The 26,110-nt window shown below is 50.8% G+C and overlaps 1 protein-coding gene across 2 annotated transcripts; it reads left to right on the top strand.

Moving 5' to 3' along the window:
- The first annotated feature begins 203 nt into the window (after nucleotides 1-203).
- Nucleotides 204-26,056, top strand: RCC2 (regulator of chromosome condensation 2). Of its 2 annotated transcripts, none has more exons than XM_088790233.1 (13): nucleotides 204-381; nucleotides 1,417-1,705; nucleotides 7,201-7,294; nucleotides 10,432-10,575; nucleotides 13,263-13,394; nucleotides 13,788-13,876; nucleotides 15,734-15,848; nucleotides 17,853-18,019; nucleotides 19,156-19,336; nucleotides 19,641-19,746; nucleotides 20,737-20,809; nucleotides 22,837-22,914; nucleotides 23,627-26,056. In XM_088790233.1, exons 2-13 carry the CDS (start codon nucleotides 1,424-1,426, stop codon nucleotides 23,729-23,731), a joined length of 1,566 nt encoding a protein of 521 aa, XP_088646359.1. In that variant the 5' UTR covers nucleotides 204-381; nucleotides 1,417-1,423; the 3' UTR covers nucleotides 23,732-26,056. The 2 variants fall into 2 exon arrangements, with proteins under 2 accessions (XP_088646359.1, XP_088646360.1); XM_088790234.1 differs by lacking the exon at nucleotides 204-381 and adding an exon at nucleotides 640-861 and having other exon boundaries at nucleotides 23,627-23,953.
- Nucleotides 26,057-26,110: the final 54 nt, after the last annotated feature.

Genomic DNA, 26,110 nt, shown 5'->3' with positions numbered 1-26,110 from the left:
GGCCTTTGAAACGCGCAGGATCGGGGAAGTGAAGTCTGGCAGCGTGGCGCCCAGCTCGGGCTCCAGTGGGCAGGGCTGCCCCGCGGGCGCGGGCCCCGCGGCGCCCAGCAGCCGCGGGGTCCGCCGGCCGGCAGGGGGCGCGCGCGCCCCGGACCCCGTGCCTCCCGCCCCGCCGCGCGCTCGCTTGCCGCCCGGCAGCACATGTGTTTCTGTTTTGTGTTGTAGCATTTGTTCTGGAAGCCCGTATTTACATTTTAAGTGTATCTGGTGAGTGGGCTGGAGCCCTAGTCTGGGCCGGGGAAAAAAAAAAAAAAGCCCTCCGGTTCGTCTTTTAGTTGCTCCTCTTCCTTTTTCTCTCGGGATTCTCATCACTTCAACCAGGTAGGGGCTGAAAATCAAAATCGACATTGATCAGTTTGCGGGATCTGGGAAAGTTTTTTTTTTTTTCTTCTCTTTTTTTTAAAAGGAGAAAAGGTGAAAAAAAAAAAAACCCTAAGGAAGGGGGGGTTGGGGAACTGAATGAATAAAAAGGGGGAGGAAGGCGGATCCACGTGGTTTAATCGGAGACAGACAGAGATCCCATTGTTCAAAATCAATAAAAAAAAAAAAAAAAAAAAGCAGACAGGACGAAAGCGCAGGGACGCTGGGGGAAAGTAGCCGCGGAGCGGAGCACTTTGTAGCTGGGATCGGAGGGATCGGGCCGGCCGCACGTTCGGGGAGGAACCTGGAGAGTTGGGCACCATTAAAGTTTTTATTTTTCGTGCCTGTGCGAGCAGGTGTTTGGGGCTGGGGGCCGGCTTTATTCGCCCCCCCTCGTCGGGGGCAGCCCACCCAGAGGGATTCGGCTAATTAGAACCTGAGGTCGGAACCCCTAGGCGGGGGCGGAATTGGGGGCTCGGGCAGGGGGGCCAGAGAATTACATTTAATTGGGCGGGCTGGGGAGGGGGGGCCCGGAGACAAAAGCAGCAGGTGGGGCGGCGGGGTAGGGGGGGCTTTCAGTACCGGAGGTGCCAAAGGAAGATTTTAGAAGTGTCCCGAAGCCTTCTCTAATTAGAACCTAGGGGATCAGCGGCTCCTTTTTCTTTCCCTTTACTTTTTTGGGGAACCAGGCTGCAATTGTGATGCGATGTAGACAAACCTAACTTGAGGATGGGCCAGGGTCTGCATTTCTTTCCTTTCCCTAAATGGATTGCAGTCGGGGACCTGGGCTCCCTTGTGGGATTCCCCGGAGGAGGCGCGCCAGGGCCCGGGAGGGGCGCGATTTCCTCCCGGCTCACCCCCTCTCCGCCCACCCCGCGGCCGCCACTTTGGGGAGGGCAGGGGAGGAAGTGGAGGCCGGTGGCTCGGCTGCGCTCCCCTCCCCCCGCGCAGTTTATAACCCGTCCATTGTGCGCCGCTGCCCCGTGTCTCCTCCAGCGCGACCATGCCCAGGAAGAAGGCGGCGGCGGCGGCCTGGGAGGAGCCGAGCTCGGGCAACGGCACGGCCCGCGCCGGGCCCAGGAAGCGCGGCGGCCTGGCCGGCAGGAAGCGCGAGCGGCCCGAGCGCTGCAGCAGCAGTAGCGGCGGCGGCAGCAGCGGCGACGAGGACGGCCTTGAGCTCGACGGGGCCCCCGGCGGGGGCAAGCGCGCGGCGCGGCCGGCGGCGACCAAGGCAGGCGGTGCGGCGGTGGTCATCACCGAGCCCGAGCACACCAAGGAGCGCGTCGTGAGTGCAGGGCCGGGGGGAGAGGGCCGCGGCACGCCACTGCGCGCATCCTGGCCGGGGGCGGCGGGGCCAGCGAAGGCCTCGGGCTGAATCATCGCCGCCACCGCCACACAACAAAAGGGCGCGGGTCGGAGGCGGGCGCGGGCGGCAGCATATCCGACCCTGTGCCGCCCGGCCTCGCGGCCGTTGGGGCGCGCGAGCCCCGGGTCCCCTGGCGGGGGAGGGGCGGCCGGAGTCCTCGCCCGCCCGCGCGAGGGGGTCATGGCCCCGCCCCCGGCGCCGCTCGAGCCGCCAGCCTCCGCCTCCCCTCCCCCTCCCGCCCCGGGATGGGAGACTTCTGCAAGTTGTTTCGGGCCGGAACAGGGGATGCGCACACGGGGCGCAACGCTCCGTGCCCTCGGCCGTCCCCGGCCTCCTGCGACCGCTGGTCGGGCCGGACGCCGCGGGGTAGGGGTCCCCAGCGCGCTGCGGGGAGCGGCGGTTTGTGCCGGGTCTTTGAGGTTCCCGCCGCCTCGGCTCCGGCGCTCCGGGGGGGCGGAGCCTGGTGGCCGCCGCGCATGCCTCTTACTGCCCTGCGCTGTCTCGCGCCGCCGGGGAGGCGGGGGCGGCCGGCGCCGGGGCGGGGTGCGAGGGCGCATGCTCTGGAGAGCCCTCCCCCCTGGAAGTCGGGACACCTCTCCCTCCGGCTCTGAGAGGTGTTTCGGCTTTGTTCACTGCTTGGGGGGTCCGAAGGCGCGGGTGCTGGGTGAGGGCTCTATGTAGGTCCCCCCAAACCTCCGGGCAAGAAGCATCTCCCGTGGTCTCTGGGCTTGAATTTGCCCATTAGAGTTGGAGAGTTGGACCTTCAAATCTTAAACTGAAATCATGACTATCTCAACTTACGTACCTGCAAAACCCTGCAGAGCCAGAGATCTTATTAACCTGGGTCTGTGGTACTCAAAGCCAACAAGTTTAGTGTAGGACGAGGGTTTAGGAGAGGGTCAAAGCTTTCACCAGGTTCTTAGATAACCCCAAAAGAGTAGGAAGAACTTACGCCTAAGGTCTAGAGTCTGATATCTTGGAGAGGTCCTTTGCTCTCTTAAAACAATGTGTAAGGGTTTACAGCACCGGAGTGCCAGAGGTGTGCTGGCAATGTTTAAATGGTTAAGAATAATGCATTTCTACATCCACTTTATAGATGAAGAAACTGGGGCACAGAGTTTAAGGGCCTAGCCCCAGATCACATGGGGCTGGGTTTCCACATGGGCCCAGGTGTTTTACACCCCTGCAGTTGTTTCTGTGAAAATGCTTGATATAACTGCCCTCCCAGAGAAACGTTCAACATGTTAGATGATGGCGGAGTGAGGGGGGGAGCCCATGTCACTGAAATATCTAGGGACAGGGACTAGGCCAGTGCCAGGGAAATGGCCACAGTCTTGAGAAACTGGAGCTCAGGAGGAACTAGTTTCCTCTGACCACTCTAATCCTCTGTGAGGCTCCAGACATTTGCTCTCCTGTTACCGTGTGTTAGAGAACAGAAAAGAAAGGGCAAGTGGGCTCTGCGGCTGCTGTGTTCTCTCTCCAGTGAGTTGACAATTGACCCGTTAAAGCAATGAGTTTTGTTGTCAGGAAGTAAGAGATTCTTCCCCAGTGCTGGGCTTCACCCAAGAAGGTAGTCACGGAGAGTGTGTGCAAAGGGACCCCAGGCTCCCCACCAGCATGCTCACAGCCGCTTGTCTGATGGGATTGGCATGGTTCTTAGTGTTAGTGAGAGGCACAGGCGTCCTTTGCAGTTTACGGTTGTTTTACGTCTCACATGTCTTTCAAATTCCTGAGACATACATGCACGTGTATATATTCACATCTACATCCCCTCTCCACCACCTTGAAAAACAGAGGGCTTGGGACAGCAGTTTCCTTTGCACTGGCCAGCATACCATCCTAGGCTCAGGAGACTGAGGGTTCAACAAGTGAGGTTCTTTTGTGCCTCATGGAAAGTGCACGCCCCAAGTTGTAAGTTTTTATTAGCATCCATTGACAGGTCCAGGGTTGAGACCTGGCAGGGGCTGCCTCAGACCTGTGGGAAGGCAATGGGGCAGCACGTTACGGGAGCCAGCCTCCTGCCCGGTGTCCCTGGCCCCAGGTTCCTGGACTCGAAACACCAGGTCTTTGCCTGTTAGGCAGTCCTGGGGATCCTGTCTGCTGCCACAGGCCAGCAGCAGTCCCTAGCTTGTTTCAGAAAGAGTCTGTTAATGAGAATTTTGCAAGCCTCTCCACTGTTCAGGGCTGCTTGAAGGTTTGTGAGAGCAGCTGCCAGGAGTTTGTCTGAAACCATGTTGCCTTTAGTTACCTCAAAGCTGCAGACCTTGGGCTTGTGAAAGAGGAAGACCCAGATACATGTATGGTTGAGGGCAGAGCTGCCTCAAGTAAAAGGTGTTTACACATCTTATTTCATATCATTTTTATAAAACATACTTAGGATTTCAGTCTTGGAAAATGCTCTCTTCGAGGACCTTGGGTTTATATCTAGTTATGTCAGATGAGCATGTTATGATGGTCTAGGCTTGATGCAGCCTGAGTTCCCCATGAACTTCATAACCCTGTAGGTAAAGCCAGCAGCTGGGCACACTCCTAGAAAATAGGTGAGTGTCACAGGCTGTCCACGTCTTTGTAGTTTTTCCAGTGTTGTGTTACTGAGGTTTTATAGACCCTGAGACAAATCTGTCCCATCTGAAAGGACCAAATAAATACAACTGGAAACCGAGCTTGAAGTCTGTTTGCGTTGAAAGCCCATTAGGGAATTTGTTGTTGCTGGCATTTCTCTGAACAGTTCCCTCCACCGAGAGCAGCAGTCTTCTAAATGGATGTATGTTAAAGGTTGACTTTCGGCCTCATAAACGTGCTCCTTCACTTGGGCAATAATTCAGAACTCTCTTTGGACCAGTAACCCCATTTTGTTGATTGAAGAAGCTCAGTGCATTTTTCTGCTGTGGCTGTTCATCTCATCATAGCTTAGAGGAGCTGGTTGGGGGGGGGGAGCCGGGGGGGGGGGGGCAAGGTGAAGTGAAATTCATTCATTCTGTTAGAGAGACTGTTTGTCCAGTGTCTCTGGCCTTTAGACACACGCAGTATCACAGACACCCAAGTTCATTAAAAAAACACACAAAAAAACCCCAGCAATCTCTTGGTCCATCAGTGAAGGCTGGATTCCACCTGGGAGGGTCTCAGCCCTGACAGCCATTACTGGAGGGGCACCCGGCGTCTCTCCCACTTGGACGAAGAGGGCGTGGGCTGTGATTTAAGCGTTGTTAGGAGTTCCACTTATTTTGATTTTTTTATTTCATAGAAGATAGAGGGAAGAATTAAATTAAAGAGAAATAAAGGTAAGTGGCTTACAGCAAACAATTGTATAGATAACAGCACTGAAATAGTCAACCACCTCCATCTGAGGTGTGAGGAACTAAGCTCCATGACATTAAAATCCTGATAAGATAACAAACACTTAACACCCTTCATAGGAATCAGGCCACTGTCAAGGCAGTAGACACAGTTTAGCAAGGTGTTCTACAAACACCTGGTGTCAGAAACGTTGGATTTTTGTATAAATGCTTAGCAGGCTTGGTGGGCCAGTGTCCATAAGCCCTTGACCACCGTAGATGCTGGCATCTCCAGGTCACAGAGGAGACCCCTGCTTCTGCCCAGGGCTCTGGCATTCTTACGGAGATGCAGGTCCTGCAGTGGCCCACCATGCGGTGAACTTGCTGTAGTGACTACATCTCAGTGTTGAGGGGTTAACAGTGCAGCACATGGCACCTTGGAGTCCTTTGCCTGCCCGGAGGGGGACTGCTGGGCCTGAGCTGGCGTCATTTCAGAGCCCTTTTCCCACCATTCTGTGGCCTGGCAGCTCATCCCACGGTGCCTTATTTCCTTCCCCTGTCTGCTGCCCACTCCATGTGGACCTGAGGAATAGTGGAGAGCAAGTCAGTGACATGGCAGAGACCCAGGGCTGCTCGTTCCACGGGGATGTTGACAGAGCCCACTGGCTGCCATTCATTCGTCTCCTGCAGTAGACCTTTACAATGTTCTGGCCAGGCCCGCCAGTTAAAGAAGGGGAGATAACCAGGGGAAACTAGGCTCCCAATCAAGTAATCCGAGTCTGGGTGCTGCAGGGATGGCCTACCCTTCGATTAAGGTCGTTCTCTAAATAATTTAAACGCAACCAAGTCATTCTCCATTCCTGGCTGTTCATTTCCCCTCCGCACACTGAGGTATCCTGTAGACAGACCAGCTTCCTCCAGCCACATAAACATGGCCAAGCTGGTGAGTATGATAGGACCTGTACTATGGGGTGTCTGTTTGGGTCACGCAGAGATCCCTAAGAGATGGAATCATTCATCGTGAAGATGTGTTCATCTTACAAGTGACACGCTGTGTTGCCAAGCATCCCTGCCAGGCCAGTCACCATGTAGAGGTTAGAATGACTGGATCTGGAGCAGTTTGGCCTTTTTTTCTTTAAGCTTTCCAAGAACAATCCTGTAAACAGAAGGAAACCTCTTCTACTGTCCTGGGAGGAAGATGTACAGGATGAGAACAGAGGGAGGTCACTGCTTCCCTTGCACAGTGGAACTGAGTGGATAGTTCAGAAGTGAATCTTTGACCATCTGTTTTAAAAACTGTGTTTGGGCATTTCAGAAATAAAGTGCTGAGATATTTAATGAGTGCCACCCAGAATTGGATAGTGGCCTGAAAAGTGGGATATATTCTATTCTCACTGATAGCCTCAGAGCGTGTAGCCCTAATGACAGTCTATGTTGTGAGGATGGGAACCACAGCCTCCCTCCACGCAGCCCGGCCCCAGGTGGTCCCTTGTTCCAGTTAGCACTGATTTCCGACTCATGGGCCAACAGTGAGGATGAGCCCATCCAAGGCCACTGGCATCAGATCTGCCCAGCCCACCCATGCTGTCCGGTATCTTCATCCAGTGGAGAAGTTGAGCACGGTGCTGAGACGTCTTCTCCACGGAGAGGCTCCTGGCACGGTGGGCAGCACGCGGAGGAACAATGGGAAAGTACTGGCGTAATTACTGTGCAGAGATGACGGGCTTCTAAGGCTGAAGGTCGTGTGGAGTACCACGCATGTGGGGAGCTGTAGCCGTGACCGTAGGACATCCGCTTTTAATCCTCCCCAGTGAGACAGCAAGCCTCTTGAAAATACCTGTAGAGGGCAGTTTGCAGAGGACGGGGTAGGAATGTCATTTGGCTTTTTAAAAAAATTTTTTCTAAGTGTTTTGCAAAAGATACCTTAAAGAGAAATCAAAGGATAAAAATGAGCCCCGAGTGAGCAGCGGGGCAGGGTTGGGATTAGCAGACTAAAGTGGGCCCACAAGGTGGTGAGTACCTCGGGCCTCGTCCTCTGGTCAATAGTGAATTATTTTTGTTTTCTGTTGTCGTTGAACAGACTTAGAAAGCTACAAGCAGTGTTGCAAACTAATTATTTTTCCTTCTCTCTCTCTGTAGAAACTTGAAGGGTCTAAGTGCAAAGGGCAGCTTTTGATTTTTGGGGCAACCAACTGGGACTTGATTGGTCGAAAAGAAGTGCCTAAACAACAAGGTATGAGAAACAGTTTCTGAAAATATCAGAAGTTACTCTTTATTGAGGGCTTCCTATGTACTAGGTGTCCAGTGTAATTCTGGTGACCATCCGCCAGGTAGGTATTCTTTTCATGTACAAAAATGTTCAGAGAAGCCAAGTAACTTGCTTAAGGCCACACAGCCACTCTAGTAATGGAGCTGGATTTGAACTCGGGTCTTGTGCAATTCTCTCACTTCACAATTCTTTTAAAAAACTAATTCCATTAAAATTAAACAGAAATAGTAGCTTCCAGTAAATATTGACACCTTTCCCCATCTTCCTTCTCATGTCACTTACTTTCATTTAAATGAAGAGGCTGGTCCTGTGGGATGTCAAAGTGCCCTAGACATTTGTCACATGTCAGATGTCAAACTTTTAGACATTTCAGAAGAGTCCACATTTTTAGGCTGCCAAATTGTTGCAGGAGCTGGTTTGACAGAGCAAGTAACAGTCTGGAGTGGGGGAGCAGAGAAGTCATAAGAAGTAACTTTAGTCCCCAAATGCTTTTAGAAAATTGGTATCTTTCCTCCAGAGAGTACTGGCCCATCCCAGAACAGGGAGGCTGGCACCGCGCCATATTTTATGGCTTCTTGATTTCATTTGGAAGGATTCCCAAAGTACTTTCCAACATTGCCCAGTGAGCAAATATTTGCGCCTTGACACTCCCTGGGGCCTCGACGGCTGCTGGAAAGCATCTTATTCCATGAAAAGCACAGGAATTGCAGCAGCGCTCGCTCGGGGTGCAGCTGAGTTAGAAGTGGGCCCGACCCATTTCCTTCCGCTGTGTCAAGTGCCCAGACTTAGGGTTTGAGTCCTGCTGGCAGCTGGTGTCACCAGGAAAACCCCTCCTGGTGCGCGATGGTAAGTCTGCCAGCCCGGGGTACATGTGGCATCTTTTCTCAAAGGTGTTCTTCACATGAGTGGCCCACTCAGTTACACTTGGGCCCCAAGAGGGAAGTAAATTCCAGTGGGAAGCAGCCGCAAAGCCTGGGTTACCTCCTGCAGGTGTAGGATGAGGCTCAGAAGGTAGGAAAGCTGCCTTGTGAGTTAAATATGGCTCCCACGCTCTAGTTGAAGGAATTTTGCCCTCATTGGGCTCATTTTAAGAGTACTGTTTTGTCTTACTCATGCCCACCTTTGCTTCCCTGATTTTTCTTCCTCTGAACTTTTATATAATTAAAAAAAAATTTTTTTAAAGTATTTTTAAGTGTCTTTCAGCCCTCTGTGACATTAAGGGACAGGAGGCAGGATTTGTTTTCCCAGTGGTGCCAAACGTGATGGGAAGGACGATTTCCCCTCCCATCCGAGCCTTTCCCAGTTTCTGGTCATCCTTGGAGTGTGCCTTCCCTCAGCGAGGCTGGGAGCAGCCTTGGCTGCACGTCGCCATGGAGCTTGTAAAATTGGCAGCACGAAGCCTTGCTCGTTTACACGATAGCACAGATCCATGGGACCAGGCCACAGGAATTCATGACCACCCGCCTGGCCGAGGGGCCAGGGACTGCGGCCGGCCATTTAATTTGACTGGGATCACTTTGCCAGGGTTCCTCAGGAGGTCATGAGAAAGCCTGCCTCCCCGGGCTGATGACATCTTGAGAGTTGGTAATCGTGGTGCCGCTAGAGGCAAGATACTTTGGCACATCAGCATCTACCCACCTGTGAGATGTGTCTACTTAGCCAGGCTGGGTCAACGGGGGGACCGTTACCTCTGCGGTGTCCATGTTCCTCACACATGGCACATGGCAATCATGCTGGCATTCGTTTTGCCTTCATGATATACAAGTTTCTTTTAAAGAAGTTTAATATAACCTAGGAGGGCTGTCATTTTTGGTTTGCCCTTTCCCCAGGAAGTTGTTGGTTTCTCTGTCCACCTTCTGGTAGCAGACGAGTGTCTTCAGCTGGAGAAGCTCAGGGCTGTCACGGTGTGACATTGTGACTTACAGTCCCTAGTTCAGGCTGTCCTCCTTTGCTCCACCAACCCCTGGTCACTAAATGAGAGAACACAGTTGGCACCCTCTGCTGGTGGGGTGCAGGTGGGTGGGGATTGACACGGAACAATTTTACAGATACTTTTCCATGGACCCAGGAAATTGATGCAGAAATCAGCCTTTCAGTCAGTTGCCATCTCTTGATCAACCTGACACAGTTGACTTGGCAGTGGCTAGCATTTCATAATAGTTACCAGAGGCCTGGAAATGTGCTCATGTTTCTGTCCTCGAGCCACAAATTGAAAATACTAAACAAAAAACTGGCCACGCCCCATCCACTAATAGGATGAAGTGGGGATTTTGAAGCAGGCAGCTATTTATTCCCTCCCATGCTCCTGTTAACATTACTGAATGCTTGCTGTGCGCCACACATGGTGAGGCCGTGGATGGCCAGTGCAGAGTGGGAAGGCACATGAGTTCAGTAGGGTAAGTGCAGTGGCAGGATTCACGGGGCACTGGGGGACGGGGAGCGACGAGTTAAGAGGGATATGGCAGGAAGGGCTTCCCAGAGGAGTGGGTGTGTCACCTAAGGTTTTGAAGAACAAGCAGGGGGCAGGGACGGGCATTCTGTGGGAGTGAATACATGGGCCAAGGCAAGGGGTCATGACCTGGCCAACACAACGGGACCCCTGAGAAAAGAGCAGACTAAATGGCTGCAGGTTGATTTTGGGGGCAGCGGTGTCAGCTGGGCCCTCCTGCCAAGGGCCTGATAGCCTTGCAGGGAGGGAGGTTCTGTGGAGGAGGGGGCACTCTGCACCAAAAGCCTTCTGACTGCAGGACAGCTGATGGATGGGAAGGTGAGGGTGAGGGAGATGCTGGATTCACTGCCAGCTTCCCAGGTTGGCCCCCCGCTGCAACAGGGCTGCAGGAGGGATAGCACCCAGCCTTTCGCCCCTTGCAGGTGGGCATGCTCAGTAGCAGTTGCATGTGGGTCTGAGGTCCATGTGGGTTGGGGCCAGAGGAGGTGGGACATGAGTGTCTACATGGCCACTGACTAGGTCCGCACCAGCTGGAGGTAGTTTGTTGGAGGGGAACCATAGGAGAGTGGACCCTTTGTGGCTAGTGACTTTTTGGGGTGCTCTTCACCCACCTGTCACTGTGGCTGTTTGATTTGCGTTGTTCTCTTTGCAGCTGCCTACCGCAATCTTGGTCAGAATTTGTGGGGGCCCCACAGATATGGGTGCCTGTCGGGGGTCCGGGTGCGGACAGTGGTTTCGGGCTCATGCGCTGCCCACAGCCTCCTCATCACCACGGAAGGGAAGCTGTGGAGCTGGGGTAAGTACCGAGCTCAGGCTGCGTTCTGGGGTGATTCATGGAGCCGGTCCCCCACGGGCCCGACTTTCTCCTTCTGTGCCTTCCGTCTAAGGCAGTGCTCCCTTATTTGCAGCCCACGTTTCCTCTTTCTGATTCCCAAGTAGTCTCATCTCTACCCTACAAATGCATCACCTTCCTCCACTTTTCTGCCTTTTTTTTTGGTTTTTTTTTTGGTAGCCCCCTGATTCTTTGAATGTTCTCTTTAAGCAACTTTTTCCTGAACATCCTGATTGAATCTGGATCTTTCTGATATCGAGGTGCCTAGAACTGACACCATTTTAGGCCTGCTGTCCCCCCAATAGACATGCCCCCCCCCCCCCGTCCCTGTTTTTGTTTTGCAGCAGTGTGCTGTGAGCCCTTTCTCTGCTCTTCCCCTTTTAAATGCCTCTGGTTTTTCTAAGGGCCACATTGTGACATCAGCCCCTGTGTCTCTGCAGTCCTGTTCCTGTTCCTATTCCTGGGAATCACACAGGTCTGCAGGTTTTGTAGCTCATTGCCTGTTTCGTCCGTTTCTTATATTTCCCCAGATAGTTTACTTTTTCTGAGTTGGCTTTCCCTGCTGCTGGATTGCCTCACCTGGGTACCTGGGAGGTAGATCCCGTCCTTGCCGTTAGCTCCCTTCCGTTTCAGTGGCCCCGGCAGAGGCTTCCATGCACTGCTGTCCATTTCCTCCTCCAGGTCAGTAATCCAGGTACTGACAGAGGCTCAATGTATCTCCACGCCCTTCTGGGAACTCCTGGACTTTTTCTCCAGCAGGGTGTGTTGGCATTTGTCCCGCCCTTTGTTTCTGGTCCTTTGGTTAGCTTTTCTCCACACGACTGCATTTTTATTTCGGTCTGTTTGAACCGTTTTTTTGCAATTGCATGAGCTGCTGTACCAAAGTCCAAATACATTAACATCTGTTGTCTTCCCTGCACTCTGCTAATTTTGTAATTCAGTTGGAAAAAAGCTAACAAGTGTGTCTGGCCCAAATTTATACCGTGGAGTCTCTAGATGACATGCTGACATTGCCTTGATTTTCATTTTCTCCCAGTTGGCATAGGGGTGTGTCCCTCCCCCACAGCACCCCTCTCGCTTACTGTTCCAGCACTGAAGCCAGCAGTCTGTCAGAGTGTCGAACTTTAAATATCTTATTTTTGATCTCTTTACTGAATTTCACTTACGTGGTGCTTCTAAAAATGGCGCCTGTGCTGACCCTGTGGGCAGGGGATGATTCTGAAGGCTCTGGGACAAAGCTGTGTCCCCATGAGCAGACAGCGCTGCAGGGGTCACATGCCAGTGGGGATGTCACCGGTCCACTGTTGGTCACTAAAAGGTGAGGGGCCTTGTCCAGTGTCCGGAAGCATTAGTGCTGCAGCACTCAACGAAGATGTGTACCTGCCAGCCACTTAGGTGCCGAAAAACCACACCCAGCACTTGTTCTGTGTTTAAAGTGCCTTTCATAGTGAACTTGGGTGGCTGGTGTCTGCCTCTCCAGAGGCCTGAAGTCAAAGTACATGTCCGGGCATGGTTTTCCTCCGGTAATCAGAGGCCGTTCAGTCCCCAAGCCCTCTCCAGGATGACGGTGCTCGTCTTGGTGGCCCTGCTCTTCATGGTGCCATGACCTAAAGATCAGAAGTTCATTGTTGGGGAAGGGTGCGGCCCCTCCTCCCCCATTGCCCCCCCTTTTGCCCTGTAAAACCTCCCCAAATCTCCCAAAATGTTCCATAGCAAGTGGGTTTTTCTCCTAGCCAGAGGGACCTGCGAGTCGCCCCCTGAGTTGTTTCATTTTGGAACTGTTGTAGCCAGTGTTGAAAACTAAGGGAAGTTTGGGGGCATCAGGCTCCTTCCGGCCCACCCAACGCCATGTCTGCTTTGGAGCTGAAGGGCTTTGCCAAAGTGCCTGTGCATTATGCAGGGGACTTGGCAGCCAGGGTCGCCTCCTTGTGCCTCCCTGCCACCTGACCTCACAGCCAGCGCCGCTCCAGAGGCAGAGTTTGAGTTCAGAGCGTGTCTGACCTTTGTCCATCATTGGGATTCACGTGGCCAGGGGTCCTGGGAAAGGTCGTCTGTAGGAGGTGGGATTGGCACTGTTCGGTGAGCTTCGTTTATAGGGCAGATAAAAGGAAGAAAAATGATAGGCAGAAACCAAATGGTCCACAGTAGGTGCCCAGAGCACTGAGGTGATTAATAATTAAGTACTTGTGAGGCAGGTGATGAGCTGGTTCTTGTCTTTAAATACGTCTCGTGGTGCAGAGAATGAGGGAATCGTCTGGCAGCTACCATGAGAAGGGAAAACTGGGTTTCCGTGAGCTCTTCTGCTCATGTGTGATGTCCAGGCCAAACTGAGCATTTCTCCCATTCCCCTTGGTTGTGCAGAGCTGTGGCAAGTACTCACAGTGGGTCCCAGCTGCTGCCCCAGGGAAGAGGGTTGGAGAAGTTGACATAGGTGGCCACCGGTGGGGATGGCCTGGTCATCTTAACCCTGGTCACCTGATCCTATCAGGCAGGCCTCGGAAGGCTGGCCCTGAGAAGCTGGAGCTGTCACGTTGGGAGGGCACCTTCTAGGAGACCCAGATTTGTCTCTGTTTGCGAGGGTTCCTGCTTGCCCTGCAAGCTGCTCTCGCCGCTGTCTCCCTTTCCCTCTTCATCTGGCTCTTGATCTGCAGGTCGAAATGAGAAGGGGCAGCTGGGACATGGCGACACCAAGAGAGTTGAAGCCCCCAGACTCATTGAGGGTCTCAGCCATGAAGTGATTGTGTCAGCAGCTTGTGGGCGGAACCACACCTTGGCCCTGACAGGTAAGGAATGGCAGATTTCTTCTTAATGTGGCAAGAGGCTAGTTGGTTCACTTTGGGTAGTGGGGTAGAGTGGCCCGTGTGACTCTTGGTTACAATCAGAAAGATGCCCCAGAGAGCAAGGGTGGGTGCTTCTGGAAGGCTGTGAGATGAGAGCCTCACCCTCAGGCGGGGGAGGCCACAAGTGGGTGGAGGCCAGAACCATGCGTTGGGCGTTTCTGCTGTGAAGTGGTTTTGCTCTGAGCCATCCACCCCACCACCTTTTGGAATACCATCTCACTTGCATTCTTCCTGGCAAAAGGAGCTGTTTATATTATTTTGGAGCCTTTGATTCCAAATCTGGTTCAGAACCCTCAGCGTTATTTTCCCTTTTGTGGTATCATTCTTTCCTTCCAGAAACGGGCTCTGTGTTTGCATTTGGAGAGAACAAGATGGGGCAGCTGGGCCTCGGCAACCAGACAGACGCGGTCCCGAGCCCGGCACAGGTACCACGCCCCCTCCTCGGCCTTGACGGCCTTCTGTTTCTCTTCTGTGTTTGATTTTTCTGGCTTGAGATTGTCTGTTTCTCTTGATCCCTTGTAAAAAATAGGGTCTAGATGCTTTGAGTGGAATTCACAAGCTATAGTCTTTAAAACAGGTTTAGTAAATGTTCGCAGTTGAAAAATATCCTGAAAACAGTTTTTCTTTCTGAATTAAATAATGTTACAGAGGCCTTGCTTTAAGCCCGTTCTATCCCAAAGAAAGTGAGAAATGTTATATGTATGTGATTTGTCTTTATCTGCCAATACTGTGAGATTTGACCCTGTATGAAGTTGCCTGCCAGGTGTTCGGAACACAGTTAGGTGGTCTCTTAGTCCTAAGAAGTTACGATTAAGTTTAAGGGGTGAGATTTATACCCCCCAAAAATGAACTACTAATATAAGGCAGCAGAATGCTAATAATTGTCTGATGAATGCTTCAGTGATGGAGGGACTCAGATTTCTTGGTGTTAAAGAGAGACAGTGGCCAAGTAGATCTGCGGTTGAAAGATTTTTGAAGTGTTCCCATGTTGTCAGCCATTTGCTCTACAGCAGAAAGTAAGGTTTTAGAGAAGCGAGGACCAGTGGACAGGGCCGGACTCTCCATCCCACCTCCAGTTCCATCGCTCACTTTGCGCAGTGCTGTTGCTTTGTACCCTCCACTTGTCTGGGGCTTTCCCAATGGCGTACTATGCAATAAATAGCAAATTTTCTAAGTACCATATTTTGCTGTGTATAATGCGTACCCACATTTTTGGCCCAAACTTTCGGGGGGAAAATCTTTCATTTTAATGTTTTAATTCAAATTTTTATTTGTTTATATTTAGGGACTTGTTTTTTGTATTATAAAAGAATTTTAGCATTTTCTAACATACTATGGTACAAGAAATTTCATGTAACAAATAATTACACAACATAAGAACAGATACAAGGTACAAGAAATTTTTTGTACCGGTAACAAATTTACGATATTTACGCATCAGAGAAGGCCAAGAACTCTTCGTCGTTGCAAGTTCGTCGTAAGTTCAACAAAACCGATTATCATATTCCAGAGTATTATTTTGCATATGGATATCGTTATTGATTTCTAGAGTTACACTTTTAACTCATAAGTACATATAAATAAAAGAATTAGAAACATTTATATAGATACAGAATTAGTACTACCCATGTGTAATGCACATCCTTATTTTTCCCTCACAAAAATTTAGACAAAAATAGTGTGCATTATATACATGGCCAAATACGGTACTTAGATTTGTTTCCAGATCCCATGTTGAGTTACTCAGGGCTTTTGCTGTCTTCTAACTTCCTCATTTTGAACCATTTTATTTCTTGTTTATACTTTCAGTTAACACCATTGGTCAAGTATCTCTACAGAGGTAAAGGAGAAAGTACAGCAGTTCATTTTACTGGGTGGCAATAACACTTGTAAAGGCTTTTCTTTTAAAAGTTGGGGCTGAACTAGTGACTAAAGTGAGATTTGAGAGTTAAGTAATCAGTTTCTGTTTTCTTTAACCCTCATGCCCACACTGGTCTGTTTAATTCAGCGTTCATTGGGCACCAGGACATGTGAGGCACACGGTGTTGGGCGTTTTGAGTTATAAAGACCTGGGACACAATTTACCTTTGAACCTGACTCTTGGGAAGGTGGGGGTCACCGGGGTGTTTGTTTACATATATTCTAAGCTTTTGCCTGTAGAATTGTTGAGTCCATAAAATTTCTTTTGTACCCTAGTAATTGTTTCAACACCAACCTACAGCGAGGTAGAGAGTTTTTAATCTTTTAAAAAAAATGTCTGAAAGTCTGTATTTTCTTTTCAGATAATGTACAACGGCCAGCCAATTACCAAAATGGCCTGTGGGGCTGAATTCAGTATGATAATGGACTGCAAAGGAAACCTCTATTCCTTTGGGTGCCCTGAATATGGCCAGCTGGGTATGGAAGTATATTTTTTAAAAGCTCTGTAGTCTAACTGTATATTTAGAACCAGAAGTCAGTGTGGGGCTGTACACGTGTTAGAAATGTAGGTAATCGATCTCAGATAATAGCCTTGGTCCATTAAGTGTGGATCTCACTTTTGGTGGACCAGCGTGTCACGCATCACTCACAGGGTCGTGGAGTGTTACAATGACTTGCCGTAAAGGGTTCCAGTCTGACAAAAGATTCTTTTTCTTCTGATTTGGGAGTTCGTTTATATGTAAAGGGATTCAAAGTGGGGAAAAAAATCAAATCACCTTCATGCCATTTCATATTTAAAGATTTGCCTTTATTGAAAGTGATGAAATTACACAAGATGAAGGTTGTTCTGTAAACCCTGACCTGGTGGTTATTTCCAGTACATACCTGAGGAACTCCATGTTTTTTAAAAAAAACAACAACAAACAAAACCATGTAAAAGTGACTCGGATCTCTTTCTGTTTTCATTCCTAAACAGAATTAACTTATATCTCATTGAGTCGTAGAAAAGAAAAACTCAGAAAGCAGTTCTCAGCAAATGGAAAATGTTTCTCGATCATGATTTTTACAAGGTCTCCATTTTCTTTTCCCATCTGACACCAGTGTTTTTTTCCCTTCCTGGCGTCTTCCCACCACCCTAGTCCCTTCTGAGTGGGAGGTGAGGCGTGGGCGCCCTCTGCTGGCTCCTTGCTGCATGCCACTCCGGATCCGTGTCAGCCCCCGGATCTGGGTTGCTGGGGCTCCACGTCATTAAAAGCAGGCAGATGGAATACTGTATAAATAGAACGAGGAGCATCTCGCCGGCCTTAGTTAGACTTTAGGGAACAGTGACTTTGTGAAACTAAATATACCTCATGTCAGAAGTGAATAAGGAAGAAGAGCTCCTTACGCACATTCAGTGCTGGTTGCCAGGGAGTTGCCAGAGACTGTTGGAGAAACTGTTTCCATAGTCACAGGCTCTCATGCTGTCCCCAGCCCCTGTGCAAAACATGGAAAGTACAAAACACGGGAAGTGCGTTTCTGGTCTCCTTCCGGAAACGTGTGTGGCTCCCCTGCTATCTGTGGCTCCAGATCTGCAAACAAGCAGCGTCATAGCAAGTTGATTTTTCTTCAGGGAAAATCAAATGGTCTTGGTGATAATGATGGCTAACCCTTAATGAGCAGTTACTGAGCACCAGTCACCATTAAGCACTTTATGCAGAATCTCATCTGCTTCGTTTATACTCATTGAAAGGTATTGAGAAATTGGCTTGGTTTATACCTATAGAATCAGTTAGTCTTCACTTGCCAGCTTACTTGCAAGCCTCGTTTCAATCTCATTTCATATTTAAAGATTTGCCTTTATTTGCATTGTCCAAACCTAAGGAGACCCCCTTCAGAATTGGAACATAAGTGTGGCCTCGGACAAGGGTATCACCAGCACACACACCCGGACCCGCTCTCACAGTGCATTTACTGGGTCAGGCAAAGCGAAGGGAGAGTGTGCCACTGAACTCTTAGGTTACCAACCATAATAATACATTTAGGTTACTGGTAATGCATAAAGATGCAAGTCTGGGGTTGTGTGTTGAACTTTTCCATCCATTCTTGGCCCCTCTAGGGGTTTCTTGAGGCCCCCAAGTGGGGCACAGACCATTTCTTTTGACCAGTAGTTTCCAGCTTTTCTTGTCTGCAGCCCACAGTAAAAAGTACATTCTACATTGTAACCCAGTCTGAACGTCGAAATACAAAGAATTCTCACAAAATAGTGTCCTTATTATAAACAGTTGTCCTGTGGTGTAAAAATACTGGTTTCAACCCACAAAATAGATTTCATGACCCACTAATTGGATTGTGCCTCAGATTGGAGAAGGCGGCCTTGGTTGACAAAGGTGTCCTGCTGAGGTCCCTCTGGCCAGGTTGGGGCAGGCGCTCAGCCTGTCGCCGCAGCGAATGGTGCTGTGCCGCGGCGGCTGCTGACCGCTGGCCCTGTGGTCCCTGCAGGGCACAACTCGGACGGGAAGTTCATCGCCCGGGCACAGCGGATAGAGTACGACTGCGAGCTGGTGCCTCGGCGAGTGGCCATCTTCATCGAGAAGACGAAAGACGGGCAGATTTTGCCAGTTCCGAACGTGGTTGTACGAGACGTGGCTTGTGGCGCTAACCACACAGTAAGGCTTGAGTGTTTGCCTTTTTCTCGCTTCCTCAGGGTCCCCTCCATGGAGAGGGTGTGAGTGGTCCAGTGTCCCGGCACTTGGCTTTGGCCCAGAAACCACCCCAGGTGCCCTTGACATCCCGCCCTCCCCCTTCCTCCCGGGGCTTCACACCATTCGTGTGGCCACACTGCAGATATTCTTATGTTAATGTCTTCCTTCGTGACTTCTACAGATGCAGCTAAACGCACGGACATTGTGGGTTGGGATCATACAGTAAGCATTTTCCGGCTTTTGGCTTTTCTTGACATCACGGGGGTCCTCTAGGTGGATAGACAGTATCCCATATTAGAAACATTGAATAGTTTTTTAATCCTTAAGGTGGTTTCCTTAAAGGTCACTTTAGGTAAAGGGCAGTAAACCTGGTATGTAAGTATCTCTCTTAGTTGCCTCCTCACTGTTCTTTTGCTGAGAATGCCTGAGTCAAACATGGTTCTCTTCTCTGTTGAAAGAGCGCAGTCCTGGGAGTCAGACCAGGCTGGTTTCCTGGTGGCAGCCGAATGGCTGACCTCGGGGCACGGCTCCTCCCTTGTCTGGTGTACAGTGACTCAGACAGGGAGATTTCAGCCGCTTCAAGTCGAAAAACTGATTTGCTTTTGTACAGTCTAGCCGGGGGAGGTGAAGGCAGGTCTTGCTTAGGTCTCTTCCTTCCAGTTGTTTTAATAGGTTATACTTTCACATGATTCAAACATGAAACATCAAAGATACTGTGAAGACAAGGAGATAGGTTTTAAATTGTTGAAATGTCGGTATGTTCACTGCACCAGGGACCAGAGGACGGTCACCTGTGTGTTCGTGGGTGGGGACTCTAAAGGAAAACAAGGCAGGCAGACGCATAGCCTGCTCTGCAGACATAACTTCTGATGAGGGCAGGGAAAGACTTGGGACTTAAAATAATAATTGGGAACAGAAAGTAGTGTCTCGGGCAGAGAAAACGGCATGCGTTGTTGCTGTACCTGCTCCTGTCACCTCGCCCTGTTGGAGGCAGGGACAGATTGTCTACAGTGTTTGCCACTAGCCCCTTTGCCTTGAGCCACTGCACCAGGTCCCCTCCTGTTGCCAGGCCTGTCCCCACCCTGTGTTTTCTCCCGCAGCTGGTCCTGGACTCCCAGAAGCGCGTCTTCTCCTGGGGCTTCGGTGGCTACGGCCGGCTGGGCCACGCTGAGCAGAAGGACGAAATGGTCCCCCGCCTGGTGAAGCTGTTTGACTTCCCCGGGCGCGGGGCGTCCCAGATCTACGCTGGCTACACCTGCTCCTTTGCCGTCAGTGAAGTGGGTTAGTGACTTCCCTGTCTGGGTCTTCGGAGGAGGGTGTCCAGAGCCATTTGTGGTTTTCCCTTCCTGGCAGAGGAGTGTTCTGACAGGTGCCACGTAACCATCGTCCTGTTCCAAGATGGGGAGCCTTCATTTCATTGGCTTCTTCCCAGTGTTCTTTTAACAGAACATTCTTTCGTTGTCACGGAGCTGAGTGTCTTGCTTGGTGGTTGCGGTCCTCTTGCCTTTTCGTTGATACTACTGACGATGAAAGTTCAGCTCTTCATATAGCGGCTCACAGAGGGATCTTGTTTGTCTTTCTCCAGGTGGTCTGTTTTTCTGGGGGGCCACCAACACGTCCCGTGAATCTACCATGTACCCAAAGGCCGTGCAGGACCTCTGTGGCTGGAGAATCCGGAGCCTGGCTTGTGGGTATGTGGCAGTGTGTCCCAGGGAGCCGGGAGGTCTGTCCCCTTCCTGGGGTGTGGGACACACCTGGGGAGGTACCTTTTTGCTGGAGGGTTCTGCTGTCCCTATCAGGGCATCGGACGCACTGAATCCCAGAGTCCAGGGGGGTAGAGATTGTTTGTCAAGGGGATTGGCAGGTCCTAGAATAGATGAGTCACTCCACTGCCTTCAGAGAAAGAAAGTCATTTTGAAGGGTTTTTTTCTTCAAAGTTTGTTGTGCTTAATGCTCATGTTAGAGGTTCAAAATTATAGTTAGTTGGAAATATAGTGGGATTTTAGTTACTCTGACACACAGGGAAGAAAAATTCTTGTGTTTTTTTTTTTTTTTTTTTTTTTTTTTTATTAGTTTCAGGTGTACAAAACAATGTAATAGACATTTATCATTTATGTCCCTCGCACAGTGATAACTCCCCTCCCCCCGGAAAAATTCTTTTTTAAGTCAGTGATTTTTCAGTTTATTTTGAGGAGACCTGTTGAGCTGTCTAGCTCCTCTGGGTGAGGAATTTAATTATGCTAAATCAATGGCCAGGTTTTGGGGAGGGGTAGTAGTTTTAATCTGCCGAAGTCTTTAGCCCTGCCCAGGTCATTGTCAAGTTCCACCCTCTTTAGAATAAATTCCGATTTCATTCTGATTCAGTCTCCTTTTCCCAGTGTGTTTTTTCACCCAAAAATGACCCTCCGCCCAAGAGCCCTAGAACCCCGAGCAGTGGTGAGGCAGGAAGGTCGGGTCCCTGTGGCTCCTGGTGCTACTGTCTGAAGCTCTTCAGCTCGGGCCTGTTGGCCCTGTACTGTGTTATTAGGAAGACAGAGCATCGTGGAGTTTTAATGGAACTTGCTGATTGTAAAGCTAGTAAGTCGTACACCACGTCCTTGAGCAGGTAGCCCACAGGAAGCACCGTGGTGGCTGGGCTCGGGCTGCTGGACATGGTGGTGACCGCCTCTGCCTGTTTTCAGGAAAAGCAGCATCATTGTGGCTGCGGATGAGAGCACGATCAGCTGGGGCCCGTCACCGACCTTTGGGGAACTGGTAAGCTGGTGCCTGTGACAAGAGGCGGAACCCAGTCTGTGCTACTGAAACTGATTCCTAAAAATGCGTAGAATGTAGAAAATGCCTTTTCCCCCCTTAATGCGTTAAGGTCAGTAATAGTCCCTAAATGTTGGGTACATCCGCTTTCACAGATGATTCTGCGCCCATCAAATACAGTTGACCCTTGAACAATACAGGCTTGAACTTGTGGGTCCACTTAACACACAGGTTTACAACTGACTGCAGATCAGCTGACCCGCACAGTTCAAACCTTTATTCAGGGGTTAACCCCACAGTTGGGAATCATACGAGTCAGCCCTGTATGCAGAGGGCTGACTAGTTCTACACAGATTTTCAGCTGCGGGGTGGATCGCTGCCCCTGCATTGTTCAAGCATCAGCCCTATTTGTGAAAGATGTTTCTGTCCACAGTGTTATATGGAAATCGGGAAGTTTCAGATCCCATTTCCCCTTGCGTTTTGTAAACTGGTTGTGGAACAAGGGTGATAGGAAAGGGGATGGTTGCTCTTCTTCCCTCCAGGAGGGTTTAAATCAGCAGGAACAGCGTGTCGATTTCAGCCCTGTGGTGGTGGTTTCAGCGAGTGGTGGTGGTGAGCCTGCATCCAACCTGTTTTTCCCCGGGTCCTCAACCTTTTTAGCTCCGTAAGCAGCCTTCGCTGCCCCACAGAGCAGTGTGCCATCAGGCGAGCCTCATAGATCATTTGGGGATATTCTTCCCTTATTTTCCTAAATAAAGTTAAATCTGTGTTCCCAGCTTTTTATGTCAGTTGTTGAGGGATTAGAACTGATGGCTCTCGAGATTTCACACGTACGCCTCTGATTCTCAGGTTCTGGGGCTGGGTGAGTCCTCAGCTTTTTATTTTCTCACGAAGAGCAGCTGGGCCGTGGCGCCCGTCCTGAGATCTGCTTGTTCTGGTTGTGATTTGATCCTCAGCTTGGCTCTTGGGGTTCCTACTGGGAATGCAGTCCGTCTCCCTCCCCTCTTGCCTCCTGTCGTGGGCAGGAGCTGTTGGGGTGCTGGAGGGGAGGGAAGGAAGGGCTTGATCCCTTGAGCCGTCTCCAGGACTGCTGGGCTGAATGTGCCTTTTCCTGGGTGCTCTGCACCCGCCTTCAGTCTCGCCTTCAGTCTCGCAGCTTCCAAGGGGGCTCCACATGCAGCAACTTGAGGGTGGCCCCTTCAGAGGCAGGCCCCATGTGGAACCTTGAAAGACCTGAGAACCTGGTCCAGTTTCAATGGACTGTTCCTAGAGAAGGATGGATTTTTTTAGGGCCTTTCAGAAATAGACTGAATATCAACATTAACACTTAGAGGGGGATGAGGGGGACTTTTGGGGCAGCCTCTCGGGGGTAGGAAGATGGCCTGGCCCTTGGAGGAACAGCTCACTGTAGGCGAAGGTGTGAGGTGTGGGACCTGGTGGCAGATGGACCTGGGGAGGGAGTTGCTTCCTCACCCACCCTGTAGGCCCCTCCGTTTGAACTGAGGGATTGGCTGGCCTTGAAATCACCCATCCCCACGCCTTTGCACGTGACTGCCCCCTAAGCAGTGCTTGACCAGTCCCTTTTGTCTCTGGTAGGGTAACTCTAGTGTCATTAATAATGATGGTGGTTATTCGGTCTCCAGACCGCAAGGTAGGCAGCTAGATAACTGGTGTCCTTTGTGACCTTGTAGCCCTGAAAGGCTGCAGTTGGCATTTCTTCTGGGCTCATGATGGTGTCGTCTTACCAGTGCCCGTCCCCAGAAGGTACCTGTTATCACATAAGTCCCCACACGTTATAATTGAGCATCTTGGTCTTTCTCAAGTTACAAACTGGCCACTTGTGGGCGGCAGTTCCGTGGGTAAATATTGCTGACTCCGCCTTGCCCTCGTGTCTGAGCAGTGGGGCTCGGTCATGGAGGGGCCGGCAGCCTCAGCTGTGGCTCTAGTAAGCGGGTTGCCTTTGTTTCCTGTTGTGGACTGTGCCACATTGAGCCCAGTTCTAGGAGCGTCCCCTCTGCTTGCTTCTCCAGGGCTATGGGGACCACAAGCCCAAATCTTCCACTGCAGCCCAGGAGGTGAAGACGCTGGATGGCATTTTCACAGAGCAGGTGAGCGAGGACCGGTGCCAGGGAGTGGCAGAAGGCGCGGGTAGCAGAAAGTGTGCCGAGTCACACCTCACTTGGCCTGTTTCTGGTCTTAGCGTGCCGCCTGTGCTGGAGCTTTCTGATGGGTAACGGCCATACTGGCCAGCCTCCGGGACTGTTCTCACCCTGAGTGACACTGGCCTCAGTCCAGCCTCACAGCAGACTTTCTCCAGAGCGAGTGCATCTCACATCCACCTTATACCTGCTCTCAACTCTCCATACTCTGTGGGGGAAGGGGCATTGGGGTCGAGGCCCTTCTCTGCTGTTACATCCACTAGGTTGCCAGCCCTTGTCTGCCAAGGCACAGATGGGGCATGTGTCCTCATACAAGATGGGATCATGGTCCAGAGAGGCGGATGGAGCGGGGAGCATGACCCACGTGTCCCCGCCAGTCCCTGCTAACGGTGTGGAAGCCCTGCTCAGTGGGCCTTCTTCCATCTCCAGCCTGGAAGGCTCTGGTTGGCAGGGTGTTGGTGACGGGTCACATTGAGGCTAGTGGTCTCTAGTAAAGGGTTTTTATGTGCTTTCCAGGAGTCCTCCATTTTTCTCCATGTGGACCCAGTTTGCCAGCTCAGCTGATTGGTGTCCTGTTTTGTGCCTTGGGCTTGTCTGTCTCACACTCAGTGACACACGCGCCTGTGCAACCTTGCACACCAACGCTGATTTGTTCCCCCAGGTTGCCATGGGCTACTCGCACTCCTTGGTGATAGCGAGAGATGAAAGTGAGACCGAGAAAGAGAAGATCAAGAAACTGCCAGAGTATAACCCCCGCACCCTCTGATGGTCCCGGAGTCTCCAACTCCACACCTCGCGGCAGCTGTCATTTCCATGTGCACTGGGACGGGAAGTCAAAACGAGAAATTTAAGCAAAGTTGACCGAAGGTGCATTTTTGTTAGACTCCCTGAGGTTCCGTTTTATAAGTGATTCAACGTCAACTACCTTTTCTGTATGCTTTCCAAAGTGTTTTTCTCTCTCAATGTTTAATTAAAATATTTGCTCATAGTTGACTTAACCATTCCTATAAAGAGGCAGAAACTTTGAGCAATCTAGGTTTTTTTAAGTTGTTTTTTTCTTTTATCCCCTCCCCCCCAAATATACTTCTCGAAACTCCCCTGTCCAGCTGTAATTAGCATTGTGATCCGAGTGAGTGCTACCTGGGAGAGGAGTCACTATTTACTCAGAAAAACAATGTCCCCTATGGGAACCGGCAGCAGCTAGGTAAAGAGGCTCCCTGGTAGTTGATCTCCATCCAAAATCATGCCCGCGTGCTGTGGGACATCTGGGTCATTCCTTCCCGCTTTCCCTGTAGACCAGCCGAGGCCGGCCTTTGTTCTGTTCTCCCCTTGGCTGCTTGTAAGCCCTACTGCCTTTTGGCTGTGACATTAATAGAATCTGCCGTTTCCCCCCTGGTGGGGGCGCTGGGGTCTGTGTTTAGCCATTTATATCTATTTTAGCTGTAAAAGAAGTCCAAGTGAAAATCAGGTGATCGTGGAACCAGTGGGGGCTTGGGGGGTGGGCAGTCGTGGGGACAATGTATCTGGTTCAAGAACTGGCTTTAAGGCTCCTGAGGAGCTGGGGTCAGCTCACCAGCCAGCACTCGCCATTAGAGATTGATCAGCCAGCAGTAAACAATGCATTCTGGTGTCCTTGCGCAGAAGGACCAGTCCTTATGTACCAGCCTTCCTCGCTTTTGTGCTTCTGTCCTTATCCCCCCGCCACCCGAGCTGGATCCTGCTGGAACGGCCCGGTCTGTTTCTGAGGCGCGGGTTTCAGTTCTGCTAACCCAGCTCTCTAGTCACGTTTGCCTGGCCGTGGTACCAAATAGTTGGGATTATGAAGCAGTCCCCCTTCCCCACGTGTCAGCGCAGATGCTGTGACTGCCACCCGACTCCCCGCCAAGTGCCCCCTGCCCGAGCTCGGCCCCAGCGTTGCGCTGCTCTGCATGAGTTACGAGGTGCCTTTCCCGGAACCCTCCTCTCACTTGGACCCAAGAGAGGCGACAGCTCTGGCTGGGGCTCTTGGTTTCGAGAGGGTCTGGACTGGTTTGGGTGCTTTAAAATAGATTTTTTAGTTCAGTGGTGCTTATGGGGGAGATGGGGATAGAACGTCAGTGTGAGACTTGGGTGGATGGGAAAGTTAAATATTGGTCTTTTTATTTTTTTGCTTTGCTATTGTTACCACTTGTCATTGTCTTGATGTTAAAATGCCAAAAATGATCTAGTTGTTGCTTTTTTCCCCTACTTATCCCCCGTTCCTCCTCACAGTGGCTTCTGCCTTTGCAGGGCATGTAACAGTCTGTCCTGGCCAGTCCCAAGGCCTTGTGTGAGGAGACCGGCCTGCATCCTTGTAAGGTTCAGTCTGATTTCATGCTCATCTTTGCTGTCCTGTGTTCAGTCAGTAGTCCAGCAGAGAAGCCTCTGCCACTTCAGAGCTTCTGCTATACTAACCTAATTTGTCCAAATCACCCCAAACCACCATTTCTCACTCAGGCTTCCATTACGTGGAGCCCATCGGTTTCCCTGCACAAGTCTCTTTCCTGGAATGGGGTTAGGCACACGTGCCCCTTGGACCCCTGAACAGCAGTCAGACCAGGGTGGAGGGAGCAGTAGCCCGGGTCCTGGCCTTTGCAGGAGCTGCCCGTGGCTAAGCAGGGCTTCGCTCTGCCACTGGACTAATCTGACACCCACCGCCAGCCTCTTCTAGCCCCCTTGCCAGGGACTGGAGCAGGAAAGGGATGTACCTTCTAAGTGAAGACTGCCCTCTTGCCTCCCACAATCACTCCTTTTGGCTTAGAGATAAAAGGAACTTTCTAATGGGGAAAATCCTTTCGAACAGGACTTGGGGGTGGTGGTCCTACACTCCAAGAGAAAGGGACAGAGTGACCCGAGCTGAGTGTGCGCTTTGCGTTGACTCCTGGGGCATCTGCCATGTCTTCCAGCTCAGGAAGGAGAATTTGGAAGAAGAGGCTTAGAGTGAAGGGGAATCCAAGAAGAGGTTGTGATTTGGTCGAAGGTGCCTGGTTTAGTGCTGTAATTGTCTTATTTTTTTTATATATATATTTCTTGGAGTAAACATTTTAAATAAACGACATCATTGTTTACTCTGTTTTGGCTTTGGCGCTTTTTTTGCAGAATGGACGTAAGAATACGTTTTTCTCAA

The sequence above is a fragment of the Rhinolophus sinicus genome, chromosome 14 (assembly GCF_057876585.1).
Source record: "Rhinolophus sinicus isolate RSI-liver-muscle chromosome 14, RSI-T2T, whole genome shotgun sequence".
NCBI lineage: Eukaryota > Metazoa > Chordata > Mammalia > Chiroptera > Rhinolophidae > Rhinolophus > Rhinolophus sinicus.
Note: the sequence above shows the minus strand (reverse complement) of the source record. Positions and strands in the feature narration are given on the sequence as shown.